The sequence below is a fragment of the Pelodiscus sinensis genome, chromosome 18, assembly GCF_052426305.1.
Source record: "Pelodiscus sinensis isolate ZL-2025 chromosome 18, ASM5242630v1, whole genome shotgun sequence".
Lineage (NCBI taxonomy): Eukaryota > Metazoa > Chordata > Testudines > Trionychidae > Pelodiscus > Pelodiscus sinensis.
The window spans coordinates 34,156,146-34,182,900 of record NC_143069.1 but is presented as its reverse complement, the minus strand read 5'-3'; the positions used below and the strand labels follow the sequence as shown (position 1 = coordinate 34,182,900).

Genomic DNA, 26,755 nt, shown 5'->3' with positions numbered 1-26,755 from the left:
TTGCCTGCGCCAGTATTTTCACACGTGCGCTGGCCTCCCCCCTCACACTTCCCTTTGCACGGCCTGCTCACCATGGTGCACAAGTGCAGGGGAGTGGTTCCACTCTCAGCCCCCCTCCACTGGTTTTGAGCATGGCGCTGGCCCCTGCCCCCGCGCTGCCCCCCTTGCTGTGCTGGTCACCCCCTTGTCTCTCAGGGCCACCCACGTCCCACTGCCTGGATATAAAAAGCACCCTGCTGTTGCCTGGCAACCCCACACCCTGTTGCTTGGCAACAGGTGGCATGAAGGGAGGCAGGGTCAGACACAGGCCCCTTCACCAGGGGAGGGGAGGATGTAGGATCTGAGCACCCTCCCCGTGCAAAGTTGTGCACAAAGAGACATCCCCTCGCGTGCAATCACCCCCCCGCCGGTGTGCATGGAAATTGAGCAAGGGTGTGACCCGTCAGGCGTGCAAATCCCCCCTTGCACGCTTCTACAGACACCTTTGGGCAGGCTTGCACACACCTGATTCAGGCACACCCATGCCCAAGCGTGCCAGCCGGTGCGGTCTGCCTCCAGCCTGGGCACGTTTGGCACACCTGCTCAAAAGGCTGCATGCCCGGGGCGTGTGCATGCACACTGCTGCATTCGCACTTTTGCACACCCAGTCACAAGCAGGAACTGACCTGGGGTAGTCCGCCCGTACAGCCCTGCACTTACACCTTTTGCAGCAAGCCCCTGCATCAGTGTGCACAGGCAGCACATCTACAGTCACGCTTGGTGCACACTCAAGCACTCTTACGCACGCTCGTATGTGTGCTCACATGGTGGCATTGGCACGCCTGCTCACCAGTGTACCCCTGGGCTGGCTGAGCCCCAGGCAGTGGGGCTGGAGTGTCTCTGCTCTCTCTCCCACTGCGCTGGGGGGCCGTGCAGGGGGCGCAAGGGGACACAGCCCCACCGCTGCCGGCTCAGAAGCTCGGGGGGCTGTTGGAGCGGCTTTGGGCCCCACCCCCGAAGCAGGGGTCTGAGAGGCAGAAGGTGCAGTTGCAGAGGGTTCTGGGAGAATAGGCTAAGGTGAACCCAAAGGATGCTAGAGCTTGGTGGGGGCGCAGGGGATGCTGGGGGGCTCGGGGGGGCTCGGGAGGTGCATGGGATGCTGGGGGGCTGGCGGGGGTGCAGGGGATGCTGGGGGCTGGCGGGGGTGCAGGGGATGCTGGGGGGCTCGGGAGGCGCATGGGATGCTGGGGGGCTGGCGGGGGCACAGGGGATGCTGGGGGCTGGTGGGGGTGCAGGGGATGCTGGGGGACTGGGGGGGCGTAGGGGATGCTGGGGGGCTCGGGGGGGCGCATGGGATGCTGGGGGGCTGGCGGGGGCACAGGGGATGCTGGGGGGCTGGCGGGGGCGCTGGGGGGCTGGCGGGGGTGCAGCGGATGCTGGGGGACTGGGGGGGCATAGGGGATGCTGGGGGGCTCGGGGGGGCGCAGGGGATGCTGGGGGGCTGGCGGGGGCACAGGGGATGCTGGGGGGCTGGCGGGGGCACTGGGGGGCTGGCGGGGGCGCTGGGGCCTCTGGGACAGGGCCGGGCGTTATGCCAACCAGGAGGCGACGTGACCCCTTCTCCCTCACAGTCCCACTCAGAGAGGCGCTGCCCTCGCTGTGCGGATGCAAACGGGGCCTGGTGCCACTGCAGCTCCGTGAGGACTTGGGGGGGGGTGCGGTGCTGCCGGCGGGCTCAGTAGGGGGCACTCTCCCGTGACAGGCAGGGCCAGGCTCTGGGGGGCACCGCACAGCAGGGAGTGGGGCAGGGCACGGGGGTGCCAGGGCAGGGTTGGGTGCGGTCGCCCGGTGGGGAGGAGCCAGGAAGGGGAAGTGGCTGGGAGAACCCAGAGGCTGCAGCTGGTGGGGTCGGAGAGCCCCGGGCGGAAATCACGGCTCTGCACGTCGCAGGGCGCGGTCACAGCCGGCAGCACAGGGTGAGCTCCTGGGACGGGGTAGGGGCACACCGAGGAAACAGGTGCTGGGGTGGCTGGTGTCTCTGCCAGGACAGGACGGTCGCTATGTGGTGTGTGTGTGTGTGGGGGGGGGGTTACAGGCAGTTGGGATGGCGACTGTTGCTGGTCCGGTTACTGCTGGCCAGGACAGGGACTGTTGCTATGTGCCCAAGGGGCTACAGGCTGCTGGAATGGCAACCGTTGTTACATGTCTGGGGTTACAGGCTACTGGAATGGCGACCGTTGCTATGTGTCTGGGGTTACAGCCCACTGGAATGGCGACCGTTGTTGCGTGTCTGGGGTTACAGCCCACTGGAATGGCGACCGTTGTTACGTGTCTGGGGTTACAGCCCACTGGAATGGCGACCGTTGCTACGTGTCTGGGGTTACAGCCCACTGGAATGGCGACCGTTGCTACGTGTCTGGGGTTACAGCCCACTGGAATGGCGACCGTTGCTACGTGTCTGGGGTTACAGCCCACTGGAATGGCGACCGTTGCTACGTGTCTGGGGTTACAGCCCACTGGAATGGCGACCGTTGCTACGTGTCTGGGGTTACAGCCCACTGGAATGGCGACCGTTGCTACGTGTCTGGGGTTACAGCCCACTGGAATGGCGACCGTTGCTACGTGTCTGGGGTTACAGCCCACTGGAATGGCGACCGTTGCTACGTGTCTGGGGTTACAGCCCACTGGAATGGCGACCGTTGCTACGTGTCTGGGGTTACAGCCCACTGGAATGGCGACCGTTGCTACGTGTCTGGGGTTACAGCCCACTGGAATGGCGACCGTTGCTACGTGTCTGGGGTTACAGCCCACTGGAATGGCGACCGTTGCTAGGTGTCTGGGGTTACAGCCCACTGGAATGGCGACCGTTGCTAGGTGTCTGGGGTTACAGCCCACTGGAATGGCGACCGTTGCTAGGTGTCTGGGGTTACAGCCCACTGGAATGGCGACCGTTGCTACGTGTCTGGGGTTACAGCCCACTGGAATGGCGACCGTTGCTACGTGTCTGGGGTTACAGCCCACTGGAATGGCGACCGTTGCTACGTGTCTGGGGTTACAGCCCACTGGAATGGCGACCGTTGCTAGGTTTCTGGGGTTACAGCCCACTGGAATGGCGACCGTTGCTACGTGTCTGGGGTTACAGCCCACTGGAATGGCGACCGTTGCTAGGTGTCTGGGGTTACAGCCCACTGGAATGGCGACCGTTGCTACGTGTCTGCGGTTACAGCCCACTGGAATGGCGACCGTTGCTACGTGTCTGCGGTTACAGCCCACTGGAATGGCGACCGTTGCTACGTGTCTGGGGTTACAGCCCACTGGAATGGCGACCGTTGCTAGGTGTCTGGGGTTACAGCCCACTGGAATGGCGACCGTTGCTAGGTGTCTGGGGTTACAGCCCACTGGAATGGCGACCGTTGCTAGGTGTCTGGGGTTACAGCCCACTGGAATGGCGACCGTTGCTAGGTGTCTGGGGTTACAGCCCACTGGAATGGCGACCGTTGCTACGTGTCTGCGGTTACAGGTCACTGGAATGACGAATGTTGCTAGGTGTCTGGGGTTACAGCCCACTGGAATGGCGACCGTTGTTATATGCCTGGGGTTACAGGTCACTAGAATGGCGACCGTTGCTAGGTGTCTGGGGTTACAGGCTATTGGAATGGCGACCGTTGCTAGGTGTCTGGGGTTACAGCCCACTGGAATGGCGACCGTTGCTACGTGTCTGCGGTTACAGCCCACTGGAATGCCGACCGTTGCTGGGTGGGGTTGGGGTTACAGATGGCCAAGTTGGGGACTGTTGCTATTATAGGCACACACACAGGCGCACACACACAGGCGCACACGCGCGCACACACACAGGCGCACACGTGCACACACACACAGGCGCGCACACACAGGCGCACACACACGCGCACGCGCGCGCACACACAGGCGCACACGCGCACACACACACATGCGCGCGCGCACACACACACACACACACACACACTCTCTCTCTCTCTGCTCCCTGGGCAGCCCCAGATGTGGTCATAGTGCCCCTCCATCGCACTTCTGCCAGGTGTTGCATGTACCCAGACGAGCCCCTGGCCTGGCTTTCCCTGCAGATTTCGGGGGGGGTTTCTGACAGCACCGGGGTGAGCCAGGTCCAACCTGGAGAGCCCCCCGCTGGAGGGCTGGGCCCAAGACAGGACAAGCCTGCTTGGGGTGCTGCTGTTTCTGGGCTGTTAGCCTGGGAGCAGAGTGGGGCCTAGTGGTTAGAGCAGGGGGCTGGGAGTAGGGCTCCTGGGTTCTGGCCCTGGGGTCCCTCCCCGGCATCCCAGTGCCCCCCCACTCCTGACCATAGACCTGTGCTCAGGCCAGTGGGTGCAATGCGGGGGAGGGGAGAAGGGGGGGGGAGGGGTAGCCCCCCAACCAGTGAGCAGCCCCCGCTCTGCTACCCCCCCTCCCCGATGCAGCTACTATTTTGGAGGCATCGCTATGGTGACGGCCGTGCATGCACATGTCACGGGGACTCCGGCTGGCTGAACTATTTAGAGGCTGGGGGGGGGGGGAGTGCAGGGAGCTACGGATCAGAGCCAGGGATGGGACCCAGGAGCCCTGGGTTCCAATCCCCCCCCCCGCCTCTGTACCTACTGGACCCCACTGCCCTCCCAGAAAACCCAGGAGTCCTGGCTCTCCTGTTGTACCTAAGTCTGATATGGCTCGTGTGGGGTTCTCCCCCACCCCTTGAAGCAATCCCGGTAGGTTTCCCCAGCTCCCCCCAAGTCCCCATCACTGCTCCGCCCCTCGTCCTTGCGTCACCATGGCGATGGTACCCAGCCCTCCCTCCTTCGGGATCCATAGCAACCTGGCATCCCCTCCTTGCCCATCCCCATAGCAACCGTATCCCTGGCCTGCTGGCCTCATCAATAATTTCCTAGCTGTGTAGATGTTGTGGGTTGTGTAGGGGGAGGGCAAGAGGGCAGAGACGGGGGGGAGCAGACACCAGCTTGACCTTGGATGTGCTGAATTGTATCTGACTATGAGTGTGTGTGTGTGTGTGTGTGTGTGTGTGTGTGTGTGTGTGTACAGGCCTGTGTGTGTCCATATTTGTGCGTACATGATCCATGTGTGATGGTGTGTGTGTACACAATGTGTAAGTGCATTTTAGTGTGTGTGTGTATGTTCATGTGTGTGAATATTTGTTTGTGTCACTGAGACTGGGTGTATGAACTTGTTACAGTATGTGTGAGCATGGGTGTAAAAGTATGTGAGTGCCGGTGTATATGTGTGTTTACGACTGTCTCTTAGTGTGTGCATACATGATTCATATGTATGCATGTTTGTCTGTGTGTGTGTTAGTGTGTGCAGTTGTGTATGTGCATGTTTGTGTATGTGTGAATGTCTGTGTGTGTTTGTGTCACTCTGAATGTCTGCGTGGGTGTACCCGTGTGTATGAATGTGTATGACCATGGATGTAAATGTGTGTGAGTGCTTGTCTATGTTTGTGTGCCTGCGTGTATAGTGTGTACTTATGTGTGTCAGTGGGTGTAGATATGATTGTGTTTACATGTTTGCGTATCTGTGCACGTGTGTTTGTGCTTTTGTGTCCATACTTCTGTGAGTCAAATGAGTGTTAATATGTGAGAGCGTACATGTGTGTTTTTCATTCAGGCAAGTCTGTTTGCCTGTGTGCGTGGCTGAGGGCAACCGTAACATGTTGACATGTGTGTAGACATGTCGGGGGGGGGGTGCCACTGTGTGTTAGTGGGTCAGTGTGTGTGAGGTGTCCTAGAGTTTAAGGCCGGATGGTACCACCTCATCTGGTCTGATTGACACACCTCCCCCGTCAGCGCAACAACCTCAGTGACACCCCAGGGTCATGGGCCACGGGGGACTTGACTCTTACAGAACAGCCAGGGGCCGGGTGAAATGAGGCACACCCCGGAGATTCCCGCGCTGCAGAGGCTGGGGGAACCCCCAGGTCCTAGCCCCTCTGTTTTGTGGAAAATTCCTTTCCCCACCCATATGTGGAGAGCCTGCCAAGGGGCTATTGGTGTGTGTCCAGGTGGATTTGTGCAGACGGGTGAGTGGGTGTCTATTTGTGTATATAGTCTGGTGAGGGTGAATGTGTTTGTGTGTGTGTACATCCATGTGTGAGTGCACAGCCTTGTGAGTATGAAGGTGTGAGTTGGTGCGACTGTGCACGTATCACGTCCTTGTGCGTGTGTGCTGGTGTCTACATGCATGGATGTTTGTGTATAAATACGTGTGTGCGTGTGCATGCACTGGTGTCTCCGTGCTTGTGTGTTTGAGTACAGATACGCGCGTGTGTGTGTGTGCGCTGGTGTCTCTGTGCTTGTGTGTTTGTGTACAGAAACGCGTGTGTGTGTGCGCTGGTGTCTCTGTGCTTGTGTGTTTGTGTACAGAAACGCGCGTGTGTGTGCGCGCTGGTGTCTCTGTGCTTGTGTGTTTGTGTACAGAAACGCGCGTCTTGTGTTTGTGTACAGAAACGCGCGCGTGTGTGTGCGCTGGTGTCTCTGTGCTTGTGTGTTTGTGTACAGAAACGCGCATGTGTGTGCGCGCTGGTGTCTCTGTGCTTGTGTGTTTGTGTACAGAAACGCGCGTGTGTGTGCGCGCTGGTGTCTCTGTGCTTGTGTGTTTGTGTACAGAAACGCGCGTGTGTGCGCGCTGGTGTCTCTGTGCTTGTGTGTTTGTGTACAGAAACGCGCGTGTGTGTGCGCTGGTGTCTCTGTGTTTGTGTACAGAAACGCGCGTGTGTGCGCGCTGGTGTCTCTGTGCTTGTGTGTTTGTGTACAGAAACGCGCGTGTGTGCGCTGGTGTCTCTGTGCTTGTGTGTTTGTGTACAGAAACGCGCGTGTGTGTGCGCGCTGGTGTCTCTGTGCTTGTGTGTTTGTGTACAGAAACGCGCGTGTGTGCGCGCTGGTGTCTCTGTGCTTGTGTGTTTGTGTACAGAAACGCGCGTGTGTGTGCGCTGGTGTCTCTGTGTTTGTGTACAGAAACGCGTGTGTGTGCGTGCTGGTGTCTCTGTGCTTGTGTGTTTGTGTACAGAAACGCGCGTGTGTGTGCGCTGGTGTCTCTGTGCTTGTGTGTTTGTGTACAGAAACGCGTGTGTGTGCGCGCGCTGGTGTCTCTGCGCTTGTGTGTTTGTGTACAGAAACGCGCGTGTGTGTGCGCTGGTGTCTCTGCGCTTGTGTGTTTGTGTACAGAAACGCGCGTGTGTGTGCGCTGGTGTCTCTGCGCTTGTGTGTTTGTGTACAGAAACGCGCGTGTGTGTGCGCTGGTGTCTCTGCGCTTGTGTGTTTGTGTACAGATACGCGCGTGTGTGCGCGCTGGTGTCTCTGTGCTTGTGTGTTTGTGTACAGAAACGCGCGTGTGTGTGCGCTGGTGTCTCTGTGCTTGTGTGTTTGTGTACAGAAACGCGCGTGTGTGTGTGCGCGCTGGTGTCTCTGTGCTTGTGTGTTTGTGTACAGAAACGCGCGTGTGTGTGTGCGCGCTGGTGTCTCTGTGCTTGTGTGTTTGTGTACAGATACACGTGTGTGTGTGTGCGCTGGTGTCTCTGTGCTTGTGTGTTTGTGTACAGATACGCGCGTGTGTGTGCGCGCTGGTGTCTCTGTGCTTGTGTGTTTGTGTACAGAAACGCGCGTGTGTGTGTGCGCGCTGGTGTCTCTGTGCTTGTGTGTTTGTGTACAGATACACGTGTGTGTGTGTGCGCTGGTGTCTCTGTGCTTGTGTGTTTGTGTACAGAAACGCGTGTGTGTGCGCGCTGGTGTCTCTGTGCTTGTGTGTTTGTGTACAGATACACGTGTGTGTGTGTGCGCTGGTGTCTCTGTGCTTGTGTGTTTGTGTACAGAAACGCGCGTGTGTGTGCGCGCTGGTGTCTCTGTGCTTGTGTGTTTGTGTACAGAAACGCGTGTGTGTGCGCGCTGGTGTCTCTGCGCTTCTATACAAATACGTGCGTGTGCGAGCTGCCTACGTGCTTGTGTGAGCGGGGGGGGCGCACTCTGGGTGCCCCCCCCCGCCGGCTGAGTGGGAGGAAGGGGCCCCCGGGGGGCGGGGCGAGGCGGGGCGGGGGGGTTCCCCGGCTGGGGGCTGCGCTCGGAGCTGGGGGCGGCCCCGCGGCCCGGCCCCGCCTCCCGGCTCCAGCCCAGCGCCGGGGATGGAGGCGCCGCGGCGCGGGCCGGGCTGCGCTGGGCCCCGGAGCCGCCGCTGAGCCCCGGGGACCCCGCCCCGGGCCCCGCCATGTGGTGCCTGCGCTGCGCCTCCGAGCGCCGCCGCGGCCAGCTCCAGCGCAAGCTGCTGCACTGGTGAGTGGGGCCCCCCCGTAACCCCCCCCGAGAACCCCCGGCCCCCCGCCCCCGTAACCCCCCCCCCCCGAGAGCCCCCGGCCCCCCGGCCTCCGTAACCCCCCCCCGAGAGCCCCCGGCCCCCCGGCCCCCGTAACCCCCCCCCCCCCCGAGACCCCCCGCCCCCCCCCCCCCGAGAGCCCCCGGCCCCCCCGGCCCCCGTAACCCCCCCCGAGAGCCCCCGTAACCCCCCCGAGAGCCCCCGGCCCCCCCGGCCCCCGTAACCCCCCCCCGAGAGCCCCCGGCCCCCCCGGCCCCCGTAACCCCCCCCGAGAACCCCCGGCCCCCCCGGCCCCATAACCCCCCCCCGAGAGCCCCCGGCCCCCCCGGCCCCCATAACCCCCCCGAGAACCCCCGGCCCCCCCGGCCCCATAACCCCCCCCCCCCCGAGAACCCCCGGCCCCCCGGCCCCCGTAACCCCCCCCGAGAACCCCCGGCCCCCATAACCCCCCCCGAGAACCCCCGGCCCCCCCGGCCCCCATAACCCCCCCCGAGAACCCCCGCCCCCCAACCTCCCGTGCTCCCTCGTGGCCCCCCGAGAACCCCCCGGTGGTTCCACTGAGAACCCCGGGCTCCCTAGGGCCCCCCCGCGGTTGCCCCCACCCCCTGGCCTAGTGCCCCCGGCTGCCTCCTGCCTCCCCCGCAATTGGTAACTGTCCCAGCTATCCCTGCTGCCGGGCCTGAGGGGATGGGCCCTGCTCTGTGTTGGGAGGGGTCTCCACACCCTCCCTGTCCCCCCTCATGTGCTATGGGGGGCCCTCTGGGCTGTCACCCAGGCCTCCCAGAAACACAGAGGTCCCAGGCTCAGCCCATGTCCCCTATGGTCCAGCGCTGCGATGCAGCTGCCTCTGAGGCAGGGCGGCTGGGAACAGCCGCATATAACGCCCCCAGGATCGCACTGGGCGGTAGCATGGGCGGTTCTAGAGCACGGGGTGTTCTCTGGGGGGAAGAGGGTTCTAGCTCAGCGCCTGACTTGGTGGGGCCAGGGCCCTCACTCGCTACTCGTTCTAGATTGGGCTGTTCTCCAGGGGGCCACCCCGCCGGCCGGTGGGGTTCCAGATGGGGGCAGGCCTGGGCCAGTGGCTGGCTGCTACTGCCCGTCCACAGTCTAGAGTCGAGCGATGCTGCCGGCGGCCGGAGTTCTAGAGCAGGATCTGGATCGTTGGCGCTCTGGAGAAGGCAGGGCAGCCGGCCGGCCGGGCTGTGGATCCGGTCGGTGTTCTGGAGTTGCCCGCGGGAGGGCCTAGAACAGGAGGGGCCGGCGCTGTCTGGGTTCTAGAGCTGCCTGTCTTGTTCTGGAGAGGCCCGGGGGCCCTGTGTTCGGGGGGGCCCTGTGTTTTGGGGGTCCTGTGTGCTGCTCCGTGCTGCTCACCCCCTGCCCCGTGTGCTCTCCCCGCAGCGTGGAGGGCGACGCGCCGGGCAGCGAGGCTGGGGCGCCGGTGGACAGCCCAGGCAGCCAGGCACCTTACCGCTGCGGGCCCGAGCTGCCCAAGGCCGGGGAGCCCTACGACCTGGGCCCCTTGACCTCCGCCACCTCCGCCTGCCACCCCCCAGGCCAGGGGCTGCCCTGGGCCCAGCGGGCGCGGCTCCAGCCGGCCAGCGTGGCGCTGCGCAAGCAGGAAGAGGAGGAGCGCTCCAAGGCCCTGTCGGATAGTTATGAGCTGTCCACCGACCTCCAGGACAAGAAGGTACCGTGTGCCCGGGGCCCTGGCACCCCGCTTCCGCCTGCGCCCCCTGGGACCTGGCACCCCGCTTCCGCCTGCGCCCCCGGGGCCCTGGCACCCCGCTTCCGCCTGCACCCCCTGGGCCCTGGCACCCCGCTTCGGCCTGCGCCCCCTGGGCCCTGGCACCCCGCTTCCGCCTGCGCCCCCTGGGACCTGGCACCCCGCTTCCGCCTGCGCCCCCTGGGCCCTGGCACCCCGCTCCCGCCTGCGCCCCCTGGGCCCTGGCACCCCGCTTCCGCCTGCGCCCCCTAGGACCTGGCACCCCGCTTCCGCCTGCGCCCCCTGGGACCTGGCACCCCGCTTCCGCCTGCACCCCCTGGGCCCTGGCACCCCGCTTCCGCCTGCGCCCCCTGGGCCCTGGCACCCCGCTTCGGCCTGCGCCCCCTGGGCCCTGGCACCCCGCTTCGGCCTGCACCCCCTGGGACCTGGCACCCCGCTTCGGCCTGCGCCCCCTGGGCCCTGGCACCCCGCTTCCGCCTGCGCCCCCTAGGCCCTGGTACCCCGCTCCCGCCTGCGCCCCCTGGGACCTGGCACCCCGCTCCCGCCTGCGCCCCCTGGGACCTGGCACCCCGCTTCCGCCTGCGCCCCCTAGGACCTGGCACCCCGCTTCCGCCTGCGCCCCCTGGGCCCTGGCACCCCGCTTCCGCCTGCGCCCCCTGGGCCCTGGCACCCCGCTCCCGCCTGCGCCCCCTGGGACCTGGCACCTCGCTTCGGCCTGCGCCCCCTGGGACCTGGCACCCCGCTTCCGCCTGCGCCCCCTGGGACCTGGCACCCCGCTCCCGCCTGCGCCCCCTGGGACCTGGCACCTCGCTTCGGCCTGCGCCCCCTGGGACCTGGCACCCCGCTTCCGCCTGCGCCCCCTGGGACCTGGCACCCCGCTTCGGCCTGCACCCCCTGGGACCTGGCACCCCGCTTCCGCCTGCGCCCCCTGGGACCTGGCACCCCGCTCCCGCCTGCACCCCCTGGGACCTGGCACCCCGCTTCGGCCTGCGCCCCCGGGGCCCTGGCACCCCGCTTCCGCCTGCGCCCCCTGGGCCCTGGCACCCCGCTTCCGCCTGCGCCCCCTGGGACCTGGCACCCCGCTCCCGCCTGCACCCCCTAGGACCTGGCACCCCGCTTCCGCCTGCGCCCCCTGGGCCCTGGCACCCCGCTTCCGCCTGCGCCCCCTGGGACCTGGCACCCCGCTCCCGCCTGCACCCCCTAGGACCTGGCACCCCGCTTCCGCCTGCGCCCCCTGGGCCCTGGCACCCCGCTCCCGCCTGCGCCCCCTGGGCCCTGGCACCCCGCTCCCGCCTGCGCCCCCTGGGACCTGGCACCCCGCTTCGGCCTGCGCCCCCTGGGACCTGGCACCCCGCTTCCGCCTGCGCCCCCTGGGACCTGGCACCCCGCTTCGGCCTGCGCCCCCTGGGACCTGGCACCCCGCTCCCGCCTGCACCCCCTGGGACCTGGCACCCCGCTTCGGCCTGCGCCCCCTGGGACCTGGCACCCCGCTTCGGCCTGCGCCCCCTGGGACCTGGCACCCCGCTCCCGCCTGCACCCCCTGGGACCTGGCACCCCGCTTCGGCCTGCGCCCCCTGGGACCTGGCACCCCGCTTCGGCCTGCGCCCCCTGGGACCTGGCACCCCGCTCCCGCCTGCGCCCCCTGGGACCTGGCACCCCGCTCCCGCCTGCGCCCCCTGGGACCTGGCACCCCGCTTCCGCCTGCGCCCCCTGGGACCTGGCACCCCGCTCCCGCCTGCGCCCCCTGGGACCTGGCACCCCGCTCCCGCCTGCGCCCCCTGGGACCTGGCACCCCGCTCCCGCCTGCGCCCCCTGGGACCTGGCACCCCGCTCCCGCCTGCGCTCCCTGGGACCTGGCACCCCGCTTCCGCCTGCGCCCCCTAGGACCTGGGACCCCGCTTCGGCCTGCGCCCCCTGGGACCTGGCACCCCGCTTCCGCCTGCGCCCCCTGGGCCCTGGCACCCCGCTTCGGCCTGCGCCCCCGGGGCCCTGGCACCCCGCTTCCGCCTGCGCCCCCTGGGACCTGGCACCCCGCTTCGGCCTGCGCTCCCTGGGACCTGGCACCCCGCTTCGGCCTGCGCCCCGTGGGACCTGGCACCCCGCTTCCGCCTGCGCCCCCTGGGACCTGGCACCCCGCTCCCGCCTGCGCCCCCAGGGCCCTGGCACCCCGCTCCCGCCTGCGCCCCCTGGGACCTGGCACCCCGCTTCCGCCTGCGCCCCCTGGGACCTGGCACCCCGCTCCCGCCTGCGCCCCCAGGGCCCTGGCACCCCGCTTCCGCCTGCGCCCCCTGGGACCTGGCACCCCGCTCCCGCCTGCGCCCCCTGGGACCTGGCACCCCGCTCCTGCCTGCGCCCCCCGGGCCCTGGCACCCCGCTTCCGCCTGCGCCCCCTGGGACCTGGCACCCCGCTCCCGCCTGCGCCCCCCGGGCCCTGGTACCCCGCTTCCGCCTGCGCCCCCTGGGACCTGGCACCCCGCTTCGGCCTGCGCCCCCTAGGACCTGGCACCCCGCTTCGGCCTGCGCCCCCTGGGACCTGGCACCCCGCTCCCGCCTGCGCCCCCCGGGCCCTGGCACCCCGCTTCGGCCTGCGCCCCCTGGGACCTGGCACCCCGCTTCGGCCTGCGCCCCCTAGGACCTGGCACCCCGCTCCCGCCTGCGCCCCCCGGGCCCTGGTACCCCGCTTCCGCCTGCGCCCCCTGGGACCTGGCACCCCGCTTCGGCCTGCGCCCCCTAGGACCTGGCACCCCGCTTCCGCCTGCGCCCCCTGGGACCTGGCACCCCGCTTCCGCCTGCGCCCCCTGGGACCTGGGACCCCGCTTCCGCCTGCGCCCCCTGGGACCTGGCTCCCCGCTTCCGCCTGCGCCCCCTGGGACCTGGGACCCCGCTTCCGCCTGTATCCCCTGGCACCCCGCTTCCGCCTGCGCCCCCTAGGACCTGGGACCCTGCTTCTGTCTCTCCCCTTGGGATCTGGGACCCCGCTCTGGCCTGTGTCCCCGGGCCCCCTTGATCTCCCCACACCAAGCCAGCTCCCCTGGGAACTCCCCACCTGGCCTGTGGGGAGGGCGCCCCCTCTTGGCCATTGGCCCTGCGCCGCCTGTGGGCCCTCCCAGCCCCTCTCCCCCATCCCTGCTGAGTGCCCATGGGCCCGGCTGCCCCGCAGGTGGAGATGCTGGAGCGGAAGTACGGCGGCTACTTCCTGAGCCGGCGGGCGGCCCGCACCATCCAGACAGCCTTCCGGCAGTACCGCATGAACAAGAACTTCCAGCGGCTCCGCAGCTCCGCCTCCGAGAGCCGCATGTCCCGGCGCATCGTGCTCTCCAACATGCGGCTGCAGTACTCCTTCGAGGAGTACGAGAAGGGGCCGGCCGCCGCCCCCTACTTCGAGGGCAAGCCCGCCTCCCTGGACGAGGGCACCATGGCCAGCGCCCGCCCCCACCTGCTGGAGCGCGGGGAGCTGCCCTACGGCGGCTCCTGCCGGGCCGGCCTGGACAGCGGCTCCCTGCACGCCTCCTCCGGCGACTTCTGCAGCGAGATCACCGAGCTGGAGGACTCCTTCGCCAAACAGGTGGGGCGCCCCGCCCCCGGCTCGGCCCCGCCCACTGCCCGGCTCGGCCCCGCCCACTGCCCGGCTCGGCCCCTCCCACGCCCCGGCTCGGCCCCTCCCACGCCCGGGCTCGGCCCCTCCCCTCTCAGCCTCCCACTCCCCGGCTCTGCCCCTCCCACGCCCCGGCTCGGCCCCTCCCACGCCCGGGCTCGGCCCCTCCCCTCTCAGCCTCCCACTCCCCGGCTCTGCCCCTCCCACTCCCCGGCTCTGCCCCTCCCACGCCCCGGCTCGGCCCCTCCCACTGCCCGGCTCGGCCCCTCCCACGCCCCGGCTCGGCCCCTCTCCTCCCCTCTCAGCCTCTCCCTCATCTCGGCCCCTCCCACTCCCCGGCTCGGCCCCTCCCACTCCCCGGCTCGGCCCCTCCCCTCCCCTCTCAGCCTCTCCCTCATCTCGGCCCCTCCCACTCCTTGTCTCCGCCCCTCCCCTCTCAGCCTCTCCCTCATCTCGGCCCCTCCCACTCCCTGGCTCTGCCCCTCCCCTCTCAGCCTCTCCCTCATCTCGGCCACTCCCCGGCTCGGCCCCTCCCCTCTCAGCCTCTCCCTCATCTCGGCCCCTCCCACTCCCCGGCTCTGCCCCTCCCACTCCCCGGCTCTGCCCCTCCCACGCCCCGGCTCGGCCCCTCCCACTGCCCGGCTCGGCCCCTCCCACGCCCCGGCTCGGCCCCTCTCCTCCCCTCTCAGCCTCTCCCTCATCTCGGCCCCTCCCACTCCCCGGCTCTGCCCCTCCCACGCCCCGGCTCGGCCCCTCCCACTGCCCGGCTCGGCCCCTCCCACGCCCCGGCTCGGCCCCTCCCCTCCCCTCTCAGCCTCTCCCTCATCTCGGCCCCTCCCACTCCCCGGCTCGGCCCCTCCCACTGCCCGGCTCGGCCCCTCCCACTGCCCGGCTCGGCCCCTCCCACGCCCCGGCTCGGCCCCTCCCACGCCCCGGCTCGGCCCCTCCCACTGCCCGGCTCCGCCCCTCCCACGCCCCGGCTCGGCCCCTCTCCTCTCAGCCTCTCCCTCATCTCGGCCCCTCCCACTGCCCGGCTCGGCCCCTCCCACGCCCGGGCTCGGCCCCTCCCCTCTCAGCCTCTCCCTCATCTCGGCCCCTCCCACTCCCCGGCTCTGCCCCTCCCACTCCCCGGCTCGGCCCCTCCCCTCCCCTCCCCTCTCAGCCTCTCCCTCATCTTGGCCCCTCCCACTCCTTGTCTCCGCCCCTCCCCTCTCAGCCTCTCCCTCATCTCGGCCCCTCCCACTCCCCGGCTCAGCCCCTCCCCTCTCAGCCTCTCCCTCATCTCGGCCCCTCCCACTCCCCGGCTCGGCCCCTCCCCTCTCAGCCTCTCCCTCATCTCGGCCCCTCCCCTCTCAGCACTTCCCTTCTCAGCCTCTCCCTCATTTCAGCCCCTCCCACTGCCTATCTCAGTCCCCGCCTCACTCTCCCATCTCCGCTCCTCCTCTCCCCCCCCCCCTCCCCCCCCTCCCTGAGACTGGGAGATCCTCCCCCTCTCAGCCCCTCCCCTTCTCAGCCCCTCCCTCATCTCAGCCCCTCCCACTCCCCATCTCAGCCCCTCCCCCATCTCAGTCCCAGCCACTCCCTATCTTAGTCCCCTCCCCACTCTCCCATCCCCGCTCTCGCCCCCCCCCCTCCCGAGACTGGGAGATCCCCCCTCCCCCTCTCAGCCCCTGCCCACTCCCCCCTCTCCCCTCCTCATCTGAGCCCCCCGGGACTAGGGGCCTCCTCCATCCATCTCAGCCCCTTCCCCAAATTTCAGCTCCCACTCCCCAGGGTCCACCCCATACTGTGGGAGGAGCTTATACAGAGGGGTTGGGCTTGCTCAGAGGAGAAGGACTGCCTAGGCGGAGGGGCTTATGGGAAGTGTTTCTGGGGCGGGGCTTATGCAGAGAGGAGGAGCCAGTAGGGAGGGGCGGGGCTAGTGACTGTCCCCTTAGTGGGCGGGGCCTCGCTCTCACCCGCTGCTCCCCGGCAGGTGAAGTCCCTGGCAGAGTCAATCGACGAGGCCCTGAACTGCCACCCGCTGCCGGCGCCGGAGGGGGGGGGGGCCCGGCCCCCTGGAGAAGAGCGAGTCGAAGGAGCAGCAGGGGGACAGCGCGGCCACCTCCTTCAGCGACGTCACCCTCTACCTGGACGAGGGGGTGCCCGCCTCGCCCCTCTCCCTGGAGCGGCCCCCCAGCTCGGAGCCCCCCGAGCCCGGCCCCCCGGCGCCCCAGCCCCGGCCCGAGTTCTGGGGGCCCCCGGCGCGGGAGGACAGCCGGGAGAACGGGGCCGCCCGGCGCGGCCCCCCCTGCCTGGAGTGCCGGGACTTCCGCCTGCGGGGGGCCCACCTGCCGCTTCTCACCATCGAGCCCCCCAGCGACAGCTCCGTGGACCTGAGCGACCGCTCCGAGCGCGGCTCCGTCCACCGGGGCCTGGCCTACGAGCCGGACGGCTGCGGGGCCCCCAAGCACCCGCCCGCCCCCCCCGCCGCCCGCCCCCTCCCCCACCCGCTGCGGCACTACCGCCCCGAGCCGGCCCCGCCCCCGCCCCCGCCCCCCGGGCGCCTGGGCCCCGCCCACTCGGACGGCGACAACGACAGCCTGCAGAGCAGCAGCAACTCCAACGAGACCCTCAACTGCAGCTCGGGCTCCTCCTCCCGGGACAGCCTGCGGGGCCCCCCGCCCCCACCCCCGCCCGCCCCCCCGCCCGCCGGCCCCGGCCCCGGCCCCGGCAAGCAGACCTACCAGCGGGAGACCCGTCACAGCTGGGACTCGCCCGCCTTCAACCACGACCTGCTGCAGCGGCGCCAGTACCGCATCGGCCTCAACCTCTTCAACAAGTGAGTGCCCCGCGGGGGGTTATGGCACGCGGGGGGGGTTACGGCACGTGGGAGGGGGGTTATGGCACGCGGGAGGGGGGTATGGCACGCGGGGGGAGGTCTGGCATGCGGGGGGGGTATGGCACGTGGGGGTATAGCACGTCGGGGGAGGTCTAGCATGCGGGGGGTATGGCGTGGGGGGACGCGGGGGGTATGGCACGTGGGGGGAGGTCTAGCATGCGGGGGGTATGGCACGCGGGGGAAGGTATGGCACATGGGGGGATTATGGCACGTGGGGGGGATTATGGCACGTGGGGGGGAGGTCTAGCACGCGGGGGGTGGTTATGGCACGCGGGGCCCGTTTCCTGGAATTCTGCTTTGAGGGAAGGATCCCCCCCCCCATGCCCGCTTGCAGCCTCTGCACCCCCAGCCCTGCCGGTGCCCCTCACTTCCAAACCACAGCCCCCCCCGCCCAGACCTCAGCTCCCCGCTCCCCAGCCCTGCCGGTGCCCCTCACTTCCAAGCCACAGCCCCCCCCGCCCAGACCTCAGCTCCCCGCTCCCCAGCCCTGCCGGGGCGCTGGCTGGGTGGGGCGGGACGCTGTACTCTCTGACGCGGTCACTCAATTGTTACTGAAGGAGGCAGCAGCTGGTTCCCAAGCAAGCCCAGCTTTCCCCGGGGCTGGGAGCCCTTGGGGAGCCAATGAGCCATCTGGAGCTGTGACTCGGCCCACTCCTGTGGGGTGGATCCGCTGCCTTTAGACACCCCCCCTTCTGAGTTCCAGCATCCCAGCCCCGGTCCGGGACAGGCCCTCTGGAACGCCCTGGAAACAAAACTGGGGTCTTTAGAGCGTGAGATTCCCCCTGTGGATCTGGCTGCTGCCTCTGCTCCAGATTGGTCCCGCTCGCCTGTTCTTCGCTGGCCACGTCGATAGACGCGATTGCCTCAGTGACAGGGAGCCCGATCGACCGCGAAGCCACTCTAGAACACGTGTCGGATAACGACTGGCTTCATCGGCCACACTCTAAAAGGACGGGGCTCTAGAATCACACTTCTCTAGAACGCACAAATGCTATACCGGCTGGTTTTGGCCTAGTGGTGACTGCCCTTCCTCTAGAATGGCTGAGCTATGGAATAGCGCGGAGGGCTCCAAATAATCCCGAACAACAGCACCAATGTTCTGAATTAACTGGATACAAACTCTAGGTGGTTCTAGAGTATCTAGATGGACTGTAGCTTGTCCTGGAGTATCCCTTTTAGGCTCATTGGAGACTGGCAGAGGCCCCTCCGGGAGATCCAGGTGTCTGGCACTCCTCTGTTCTCAGCAGACGCTTTTCTAGAACAGTCAAGTTCTTGAGCTCTGCTCTAGAAAAAGGAGTCATGCAGCGGTTCTAGAACATTGTCCTGTCCAGGGCTCTGGGAGGGCGCAGTTCTAGATCAGAGGGGGGGTTCTCAAGTGACTTGCTTCTAGAACAGCTGTGATTGGAGATGGCCAGGTTTCTAGAATGTCAGGGATCTAGAAAGGCATTTCCTACAGCAGCCATGTTCCTGGGTTCTCTTCCCCTCCACTTCTGGCTGGTGTCTCCTGTCCGCCACAGGGCAGTGCTGTTCCAGAGGGTGGTGACTCTAGACCCTTTCTCTTCGTGCCTGCAGAAAGCCGGAGAAAGGGATCCAGTACCTGATCGAGAGAGGCTTCCTCTCGGACACGCCAGTCGGGGTGGCTCACTTCATCCTGGAGCGCAAGGGCCTGAGCCGGCAGATGATCGGCGAGTTCCTCGGCAACCGGCAGAAGCAGTTCAACCGCGATGTTCTCGAGTAAGGGGCAAGGGGGGCCTCGGAGCAAAGGCAGCGAGCACAGGCTGATCTGCAGCGTGGACTCTAGGCTGCCTGTTCTCGCGTAGGGGGCTTGCGCTGTCTGGATGGGGAGCGTTGCAGGGCAGCCTCTGGGCTCCTGACCCACCTCCTTGAGCCTGGGCTCTGGGTTCGGGCCTCGTCTTCAGGCCGCGGGAGCGGGCGGGGGCTTCCGGAGGGGACCACGCACTGACCCGCCTCCCCTCCGGCTGCTCTCCAGCTGCGTGGTGGACGAGATGGATTTCTCCAACATGGACCTGGACGACGCGCTGCGCAAGTTCCAGTCCCACATCCGGGTTCAGGGGGAGGCGCAGAAGGTCGAGCGTCTCATCGAGGCCTTCAGGTCAGTTTGAGAGCCTTCCCAGCGCGTGGGAGGGGAGGGCTGGTCCTGTAGCTGGGCTGCCCAGCGCTCGAGACCAGGGCAGGCACCTCCCAAAGCGGCTGGCGCTCTAGAGCACCGGTGCCTTTAATGGGCTTGGTGAAAGCCTGGGCTGTTCTGGCTCACGGTTGGCCTTGCTGGCCACTCCAGGACCACGTGACCTTCTGAGCTCCACTGATGGTAGGGGCCAGGGTTGTGGCCATAGTCCACGTTCTAGATCACCGGTGACATCATTCCAGGACATGTCTGCTGCTCTAGAACAGGGTCTGCGCCAATGTCAATCCAGAGCACTCAAGTGCCCTAGTAGATCAATCGCACTGAAAACGTCCTAGGCCGTGTCCAGAGCACTACAGTGTACAGGGCAGTGACTTAGCTGCAGAAGGTAGCTGGCGTTCTAGACTATGTGTGCGCTCCGGTACCAGCACGCTAGAGCGCGACAGCTGGGGCGGTGCTCTAGAACACCACCTGCCTTCCCAGCAGGCGTTCTAGACATGGTGATCGCAGAGTGTCTGCGCATCCCTGGTCACTCCAAAAATCAAATTCATGTGATTAAAAAAAGAACGGCGACTCATCTCTGTTTTCATCACCCGAGACCGGCCCCGAGTACCAGTCTCCATTGACTACAAATATTGCTGGATGTTTTCTTACATTCTGAAACATAGTGACAGGGTTCGCTTGAGAGTCATATTTCTGATTGTGAATATTTGCACTGTAAAAACAGATAAATGGGTTGTCCCTGCGAAAGCTCACGATCCCATCTGCCAACTAACTCAGCTACCCCTCTGAAGTCTTTTTTCAGTTCACCACCTACCATTGCCAGGGGGCGTGTCTTTATCATGCAAGTGCAATTCATGAATGTCGTTTGACTTCTTTTACACAACTGTGCTCAAAAACTGAAAAGGATGGGAAAAGGCAGCTCCTACAAGTCCACTCAGTCCTACTTCTTGTTCAGTCAGTGGCTCAGACAAACAAGTGCATTTTCCCTCCTAGGCAATAATGCTGTCCACTTCTTATGTACAATGGCACCCAAACGTGAGAACATGTGTTTGATTGGCGTGGCTGCAGCCGGCGGGACACAATATTTCTGTACCAGTTACACTCAATGTTCATACGCCTCTTCCTGCTTTAACTTGGACTTTGCCCCCTTTCAAGTTTATCTGGCTGTACAGTGCAAATATTTGAAATAAAATACAATCCGACAAAGTGAGCCCTGTGCTCTTTGCATGCTGCGTTGTAACTAACGCGCGGAAAAACACGCAGAGATCTGGGTGATCAACTGAAATCGACATTCAGGAATCGCGATTCATCCTTGTCAGCATTTGCCAGCCCTAGACGAGTGGCCGTCTGACGCAAAGGCCATCCCACTCTAGAACGCCCGGCCAGGGCGAGCTCTGTTCTGGAGCTTGCTAGAAACTGGTGCTTACTGAGGGTGATCTAGAAGGCATCTGGCGTGGGTGGCGATCTAGAACGCAGGAGTTCCCCTGCAATGCAGCCTGTGGCAGCAGTGTCAACGGGCACCGTTTTGTGCCCGAGAACCCAGGCTGTGTGGATTATGTTCTAGACTTATCTAGAAGGTTCTAGGCTGTGCAGCAGGGGAGGGGAGGGAGGAGCCACCCCCCACCGCTGTCCTTCACCCTCTGATCCCCGGCACAGCCAGCGCTACTGCGTCTGCAACGCCCCGCTCGTGCGCCAGTTCCGGAACCCGGACACCATCTTCATCCTGGCCTTCGCCATCATCCTCCTCAACACCGACATGTACAGCCCCAGCGTCAAGCCAGAGCGGAAGATGAAGCTCGAAGATTTCATCAAGAACCTTAGAGGTAAGCGGCGGTGGAGGGGTGCTTAGGAACCCGTCGTTCCTTCCCCCGGGACCAGGAAATAGCCTGTCTCTAGGAAAGCAGCTAGATCCAGAACAACCGCCTGAAGGGGAACTGTGAGCACAGCCACTCTGGAACCTCTAGAACGTCTCCTGAACTCCATCGATATCCAGAGCCTCAGATGGCGGGCCACACTGCATGATGTGGCGAGATGGGATCTGGAACAGACGTTGGGTTCCAGAGATGGGCTCAAAAGGAGGGGGGGCATTCTGCTCCAGAATGAACAGGGCACAGTCAGGAGCCATGCAGGAGGGTCCAGAGTCTCGCGTCCCGGATACTTTGCTCTAGAATAAACAGGGATCAAGAACAGCTGTGATCTACACCAAGGGGAGGGGTAGAGCCACAGGGTCCGGATAGCTGATCTAGAACAGGCAGGGATCTAGAAGAGTTGTGATCCGTAGCAGAAGCCAGAGCCCCAGGGCCCAGCTTTTTCTGCGCTCTGAAAGTCTGGGCTCTAGAACATCCACGCTCTGTCCCTGAAGCTGCAGCCTCTGTTCTAGACTTGTCGGGGTTCTGGGGCAGGGGGAGCTCGGACGGTGTCGCCCCCGACCCATCGCCAGGTCTGTCTGTCCATCTCCCCCCCAGGGGTGGATAACGGGGAAGACATCCCCCGTGACCTCCTGGTGGGGATCTATCACCGCATCCAGAGCCGAGAGCTGCGGACCAACGACGACCACGTCTCCCAGGTCCAGACTGTCGAGCGCATGATTGTGGGGAAAAAGCCGGTGAGTGGGCCAGGGGGTGGAGCCTCCTGGCCATGGGGGTGGGCTTCCTGCGACAGGGAGAGCCCTGGGAAGGGAGCTGTGGGTGTGGGTGTGGGTGTGTCGGGGCGGGGCTTGACCGAGATGTTAAGGAGGGGCTTGGCTGGATTGAGGCGGGACCTCAGGAATGGGAGGGGCCCCTGAGGATGTGCAGGGGAGGAGCTGGATGGGGAAGGGGGAGGGGTTTCTCATGGGAGGGGGAGGGGCCTTGGGAGACTGGGAGGGGCTTTCTGGGGTGGGACTTTTGAGCAGGCTCCACCCCCCCCATTCCATGCCAGGTGCTGTCCCTGCCCCACCGTCGCCTGGTCTGCTGCTGCCAGCTCTATGAGGTGCCTGACCCCAACCGGCCCCAGCGGCTCGGCCTGCACCAGAGGGAGGTGTTCCTCTTCAACGACCTGCTGGTGGTGAGTGCCGGTGTGGGGGGAGCCAGGACGCCTGGGGCGTGGGGACCAGTGGTTAGAGCATGTGACTCTGGCTGACCCACCCCCACCCCCACCCCCAGGTGACGAAGATCTTCCAGAAGAAGAAGATGCTGGTGACGTACAGCTTCCGCCAGAGCTTCCCCTTGGTGGAGATGCACATGCAGCTGTTCCAGAACTCCTGTGAGCCCCGCCCCCGCCCCTAGCTCCGCCCCCAGCGCTGCGCCTGCTCCCAGCCCTGCCCCGCCCCCAGCTCTGCCCCCAGCACTGCCCCTGCTCCCAGCCCCGCCCCCAGCTCTGCCCCCAGCACTGCCCCTGCTCCCAGCCCCGCCCCCAGCTCTGCCCCCAGCACTGCCCCTGCTCCCAGCCCCACCCCGCCCCCAGCTCCGCCCCCAGCGCTGCACCTGCTCCCAGCCCCGCACCCAGCTCTGCCCCCAGCACTGCCCCTGCTCCCAGCCCCACCCCGCCCCCAGCGCTGCGCCTGCTCCCAGCCCTGCCCCGCCCCCAGCTCCGCCCCCAGCGCTGCACCTGCTCCCAGCTCTGCCCCGCCCCCAGCTCCGCCCCCAGTGCTGCGCCTGCTCCCAGCCCCGCACCCAGCTCTGCCCCCAGCACTGCCCCTGCTCCCAGCCCCACCCCGCCCCCAGCGCTGCGCCTGCTCCCAGCCCTGCCCCGCCCCCAGCTCCGCCCCCAGCGCTGCGCCTGCTCCCAGCCCTGCCCCGCCCCCAGCTCCGCCCCCAGCGCTGCGCCTGCTCCCAGCCCTGCCCTGCTCCCAGCTCCGCCCCCAGCGCTGCGCCTGCTCCCAGCTCTGCCCCGCCCCCAGCTCCGCCCCCAGCGCTGCGCCTGCTCCCAGCCCGCCCTGCACCTGTCTCAAGTGCCCCCCCAACCCCGCTCCCACCCACAGCCCTGCCTCAGTCCTACGCCTGCCCGTGATGCCTCCCTCCCAGCCCCGCTCCCACCTGCAGCCCCACGCACATGGCCTGTCCCACCCCTGCACCCCAGCCAGGCCTGAGTCTCTGCCCCCCGCCCACCAGATTACCAGTTTGGGATCAAGCTCCTGTCGGCCGTGCCGGGCGGCGAGCGCAAGGTGCTGATCATCCTCAACGCGCCCAGCCTGCAGGACCGGCTCCGCTTCACCAGCGACCTGCGGGAGTCCATCGCCGAGGTGCAGGAGATGGAGAAGTACCGCGTGGAGTGTGAGTGTGGGCGGGGGCCGGGGCTGTGGGGCGGGAGAGAGAGGCACTGGGGGGGTCTGGGGATCTCAGGGGGGCAGGGGCTGTGGGGTGGTAGCGAGGGGCACTGAGGGATCGGGGGGCAGGGGCTGTGGGGCTGGAGGAGGGGCACTGGGGTGGCCTTGGGGGGCCCAGGAGGGCAGGGGCTGCAGGAGGAGCACTGGGGCGGCCAGGGGGCCCAGGAGGGCAGGGGCTGTGGGGCGGTAGGGAGGGGCACTGGAGGGTCGGGGGGGCAGGGGCCGTGGCCGTGGGGCGGCGGGAGGGGCACTGGGGGTCCCGGGGGCAGGGGCTGTGGGGCGGCGGGAGGGGCACCGGGGGGCAGGGGCCGTGGGGCGGCGGGAGGGGCACTGAGGTCGGGGGCAGGGGCCGTGGGGCGGCGGGAGGGGCAGCGCTGGCGCCTGACCCCCGCGTCCCCACAGCGGAGCTGGAGAAGCAGAAGGGGGTGATGCGCCCCAGCGCCTCCCCGGCGGGGGGCCCCAAGGACGCGGTGAACGGGACGCTGACCCGGAGCAGCCTGGACGACTCGTACGCCCTGGGCGAGGGGCTGAAGCGCAGCGCCCTGAGCAGCTCCCTGCGCGACCTGTCCGACGCCGGTGAGGGGCCGGACGCTGGCTCCGGGGGCTGGGGGCCTAGTGGTCAGAGCGGGGCGGGGTCCCGGCCGATCTTCCGGGGAGCAGGTTCCCCACGAGGAGCTCGGCCAATAGGAAGGTCCCGGGTAGGGGGCGGGGACTGTGGGCGTGGCCTGGGGTATCCCCCCAGCGCGGGGGCGGGGACAGCGCTGGCTCTGCTTCGCCTGCTCTTTCTCTCTGTCTCTCGCTGGAGGGGCTTCGGGGGGGGCAGATGCGCTAACCCTGCTGTTGCCCCCCCCTGCAGGCAAGCGGGGGCGCCGTAACAGCGTGGGATCGCTGGACAGCACCATTGAAGTAAGTGGGGGGGGCTGTGGTGTCCTCCCCCCCCACGGGGTACTGCTCTGCCTGTCTCTCCAGCTGTCCCTGATTCTCTCGCCCCCCCACTTCTCCCCCCCCGGCGGGCAGACACGACCCCCCATCCATGGCATTCTGCTCTGCTCCCAGCATGCTTTGCTCCTTCCCTTAGCCAGCCCTGCCCTGATGGGCCATGTCGCACCCGCTCCCTCGTTACAGGCCCCCCCCCTGCCGATAGCCAGTGGGGGTGGGGCTTGTAAAAGTATGGTGTCTATGAAAGAGGGCGGGGCTTGTAAAAAGGGTGTGGCTTAGGAATGAGGTACGGCTTCTAAAGCAGAATGTGGTTTAGCAAAGAGGTGGGGCTTGTAAAGGAGGGTGTGGCTTAAGAAAGAGGCGGCCTTGTATAGGAGGGTGTGGCTTAGGAAAGAGGCGGGGCTTGTAAGGGAGGGTGTGGCTTAGGAAAGAGGCGGGGCTTGTAAGGGAGGGTGTGGCTTAGGAAAGGTGGCCTTGTAAAGCAGGGTGTGGCTTAGGAAAGAGGCGGGGCTTGTAAGGGAGGGTGTGGCTTAGGAAAGAGGTGGCCTTGTAAAGGAGGCTGTGGCTTAGGAAAGAGGCGGGGCTTGTAAGGGAGGGTGTGGCTTAGGAAAGGTGGCCTTGTAAAGGAGGGTGTGGCTTAGGAAAGAGGCGGGGCTTGTAAGGGAGGGTGTGGCTTAGGAAAGAGGTGGCCTTGTAAAGGAGGCTGTGGCTTAGGAAAGAGGCAGGGCTTGTAAAGGAGGGTGTGGCTTAGGAAAGAGGCGGGGCTTGTAAGGGAGGGTGTGGCTTAGGAAATAGGTGGCCTTGTAAAGGAGGCTGTGGCTTAGGAAAGAGGCAGGGCTTGTAAAGGAGGGTGTGGCTTAGGAAAGAGGCGGGGCTTGTACAGGAGGGTGGGTCCTGTACGAGAGGGTGGAGCTAAGATCATGGGGGCGGGTTTATAAAGCAAGCCATGTTCTGATGGACCTCTCTCTCTGTTCTCCCTCCAGGGGTCTATCATTAGCAGCCCCCGCCCCCACCAGCGCATGCCCCCGCCCCCCCCTCCAGAGGAGTACAAGGTCCAGCCCCGCCCCATCTCCAACTCCTCCTCCTTCCTGGGCTCCCTCTTTGGCAGCAAGCGGGGCAGGACCCCCTTCCCGCTGCCCCCCAGCCAGGCCTCAGCCTCCTCCTCCTCCGCCTCCTCCTCCCACCCCCCCCACCCGCTGCCCCTGCCCCTGCCCCTGCCCCCCGAGGGTCCCTCCAAGCTGCAGGCCCTGCATGCCCAGTACTGCCATGTGCCTCCGCCCCCTTACCCCCAGCAGCCCCCACCCCCTCAGCAGCCGGCGCCGCCTCCCCCCCCCCTGCCCCCGGCTGCCACCGCCCCACCCCCCCGCTTCCACATGTCCTCCCAGCCCCCGCTCTCGGCACCCCCCGTGAAGCAGCCAGGCCCAGCCTTCCCCCTGGTGCACCAGCATTACACCCTCCAGCGGCCCGGCCACCAGAGACGGCTTCACCAGATGCCCCCGTCTGCCGCCCCTTCCACCCACCCCCCCTTCCCCCTCCACGGCCGCCAGCCCACCTCCCCCCTCCCCCTCTACAGCCCGGCCCCCCAGCCCTCCCACACCTACCCCCAGCACCTGCAGCAGGGGGGCGGGGGCCAGCACACCCTCCACCGCCAGGCCCCCAAGCATTTCGTCTTCAGCCACCACCCCCAGCTGGGTCAGCGTGGGGGGATCGCCCCGCCACCGGCTCCCCACCACGGCCCCGCCCACCACCACCACGGCCCTGCCCCCCATTCGCCCATCCCGCCCCACCCTTCCTACCCACCCCTGCCCCCGCCTTCGCCCCACACCCCGCTCAGCCCCCACTCTCCTGGGGCCCCCACCTCCCCGCTCCCCCAGCATGCCCCCATGCACCCGGGAGGGCCCCAGGGTATGTCGGGACAGGGCAACCCCAAATCCAAGCCAGTCAATAGAATTAGCACCGTGGTGTGAGCCCTGCCTGGCGGGGGCGGGGGGGTCCCCGGAGCCCTTGGAGGATAACTCCAGCTGTAGGAATCCCGGGCGAGGGGAGACCCGGTCCCTGGCAGCCCCCCAACTTCCCAGGGAGGAGAACCATTCGCCGCAGAGGACGGCCTCAACTCATGCCAGCGATGGACAGAAGCCGCAGCGCCGTGTCCGGCCGCCAGGGGCAGCGGTGCTGTCGGCGCAGATCTGGGGGCGCAGCCCTTGAAACGGGTGAAGTGCGGGGTGGGGGGCGGAGGCCCTGCCCTGTCCCCCCCTCGGGGGCGCTGGGAGGTGCAGTCTGATCTTTGCAGCCCCTCGCTCCCACGACACGTTCTTTGCACAGTCCCCGGGAGCCTGCTGGGGGGCTGCCCGATGGGTCCCCCTCAGGTGGGGGTGGGGATCCCCTTTTCATTTGCACATGGCTGGTGAGTTGCTGCTTGGCCTGGTTCTGGGGGATCCTTGGAATACTGGGGGGGACTGGCCTTGGGGGCGCCCCCCATTCTCACCCGTGTCTGTACTAAGGGCTACTTCCGGCGGGAGCCATTTTCCTTTCCCCGCCCCCGGTCAGTTCCAGCCCTGAACGATTTGCACTGACAGAGAAGCTCCCGCCCCTCCAGTGCCAAAAGGGATCCCAGGGGAGCCCCCGGGTCTCCAGTGGCCCCCCCTTTTCTGGGAACGACTCATGGGCCCCATGGCTGGTGGCAGGGCAGGGGGAGCCCCGTAAAGAAATGGCCCTAGGGGCCATTATAGGCAGCTGTTCCCCAGCCGCCCCAGAGGTGGCTGCATCTCTGCCCCAGGTGAATCTTGTGCACTTTATCCCCCCTCTCCCCCCCCAAATACAGTGTATCCTTCTCCCCCTCCAAC

At 66.6% G+C, this 26,755-nt stretch overlaps 1 protein-coding gene across 1 annotated transcript in view; it reads left to right on the top strand.

The window, feature by feature from the left end:
- IQSEC2 (IQ motif and Sec7 domain ArfGEF 2) overlaps positions 1–26,015 on the top strand; it is a 58,054-nt gene extending 32,039 nt beyond the window's left edge. The window contains 14 exon segments of the mRNA XM_089770207.1: positions 9,721–10,009; positions 13,206–13,610; positions 15,616–15,677; positions 15,679–16,461; positions 18,094–18,255; positions 18,512–18,634; positions 20,324–20,490; positions 21,133–21,272; positions 21,587–21,712; positions 21,811–21,910; positions 22,759–22,920; positions 23,376–23,549; positions 23,830–23,879; positions 24,896–26,015. Of these exon segments, the coding sequence (XP_089626333.1) occupies positions 9,721–10,009; positions 13,206–13,610; positions 15,616–15,677; positions 15,679–16,461; positions 18,094–18,255; positions 18,512–18,634; positions 20,324–20,490; positions 21,133–21,272; positions 21,587–21,712; positions 21,811–21,910; positions 22,759–22,920; positions 23,376–23,549; positions 23,830–23,879; positions 24,896–25,879 (3,727 nt within the window). The 3' untranslated portion in view covers positions 25,880–26,015.
- Positions 26,016–26,755: the final 740 nt, after the last annotated feature.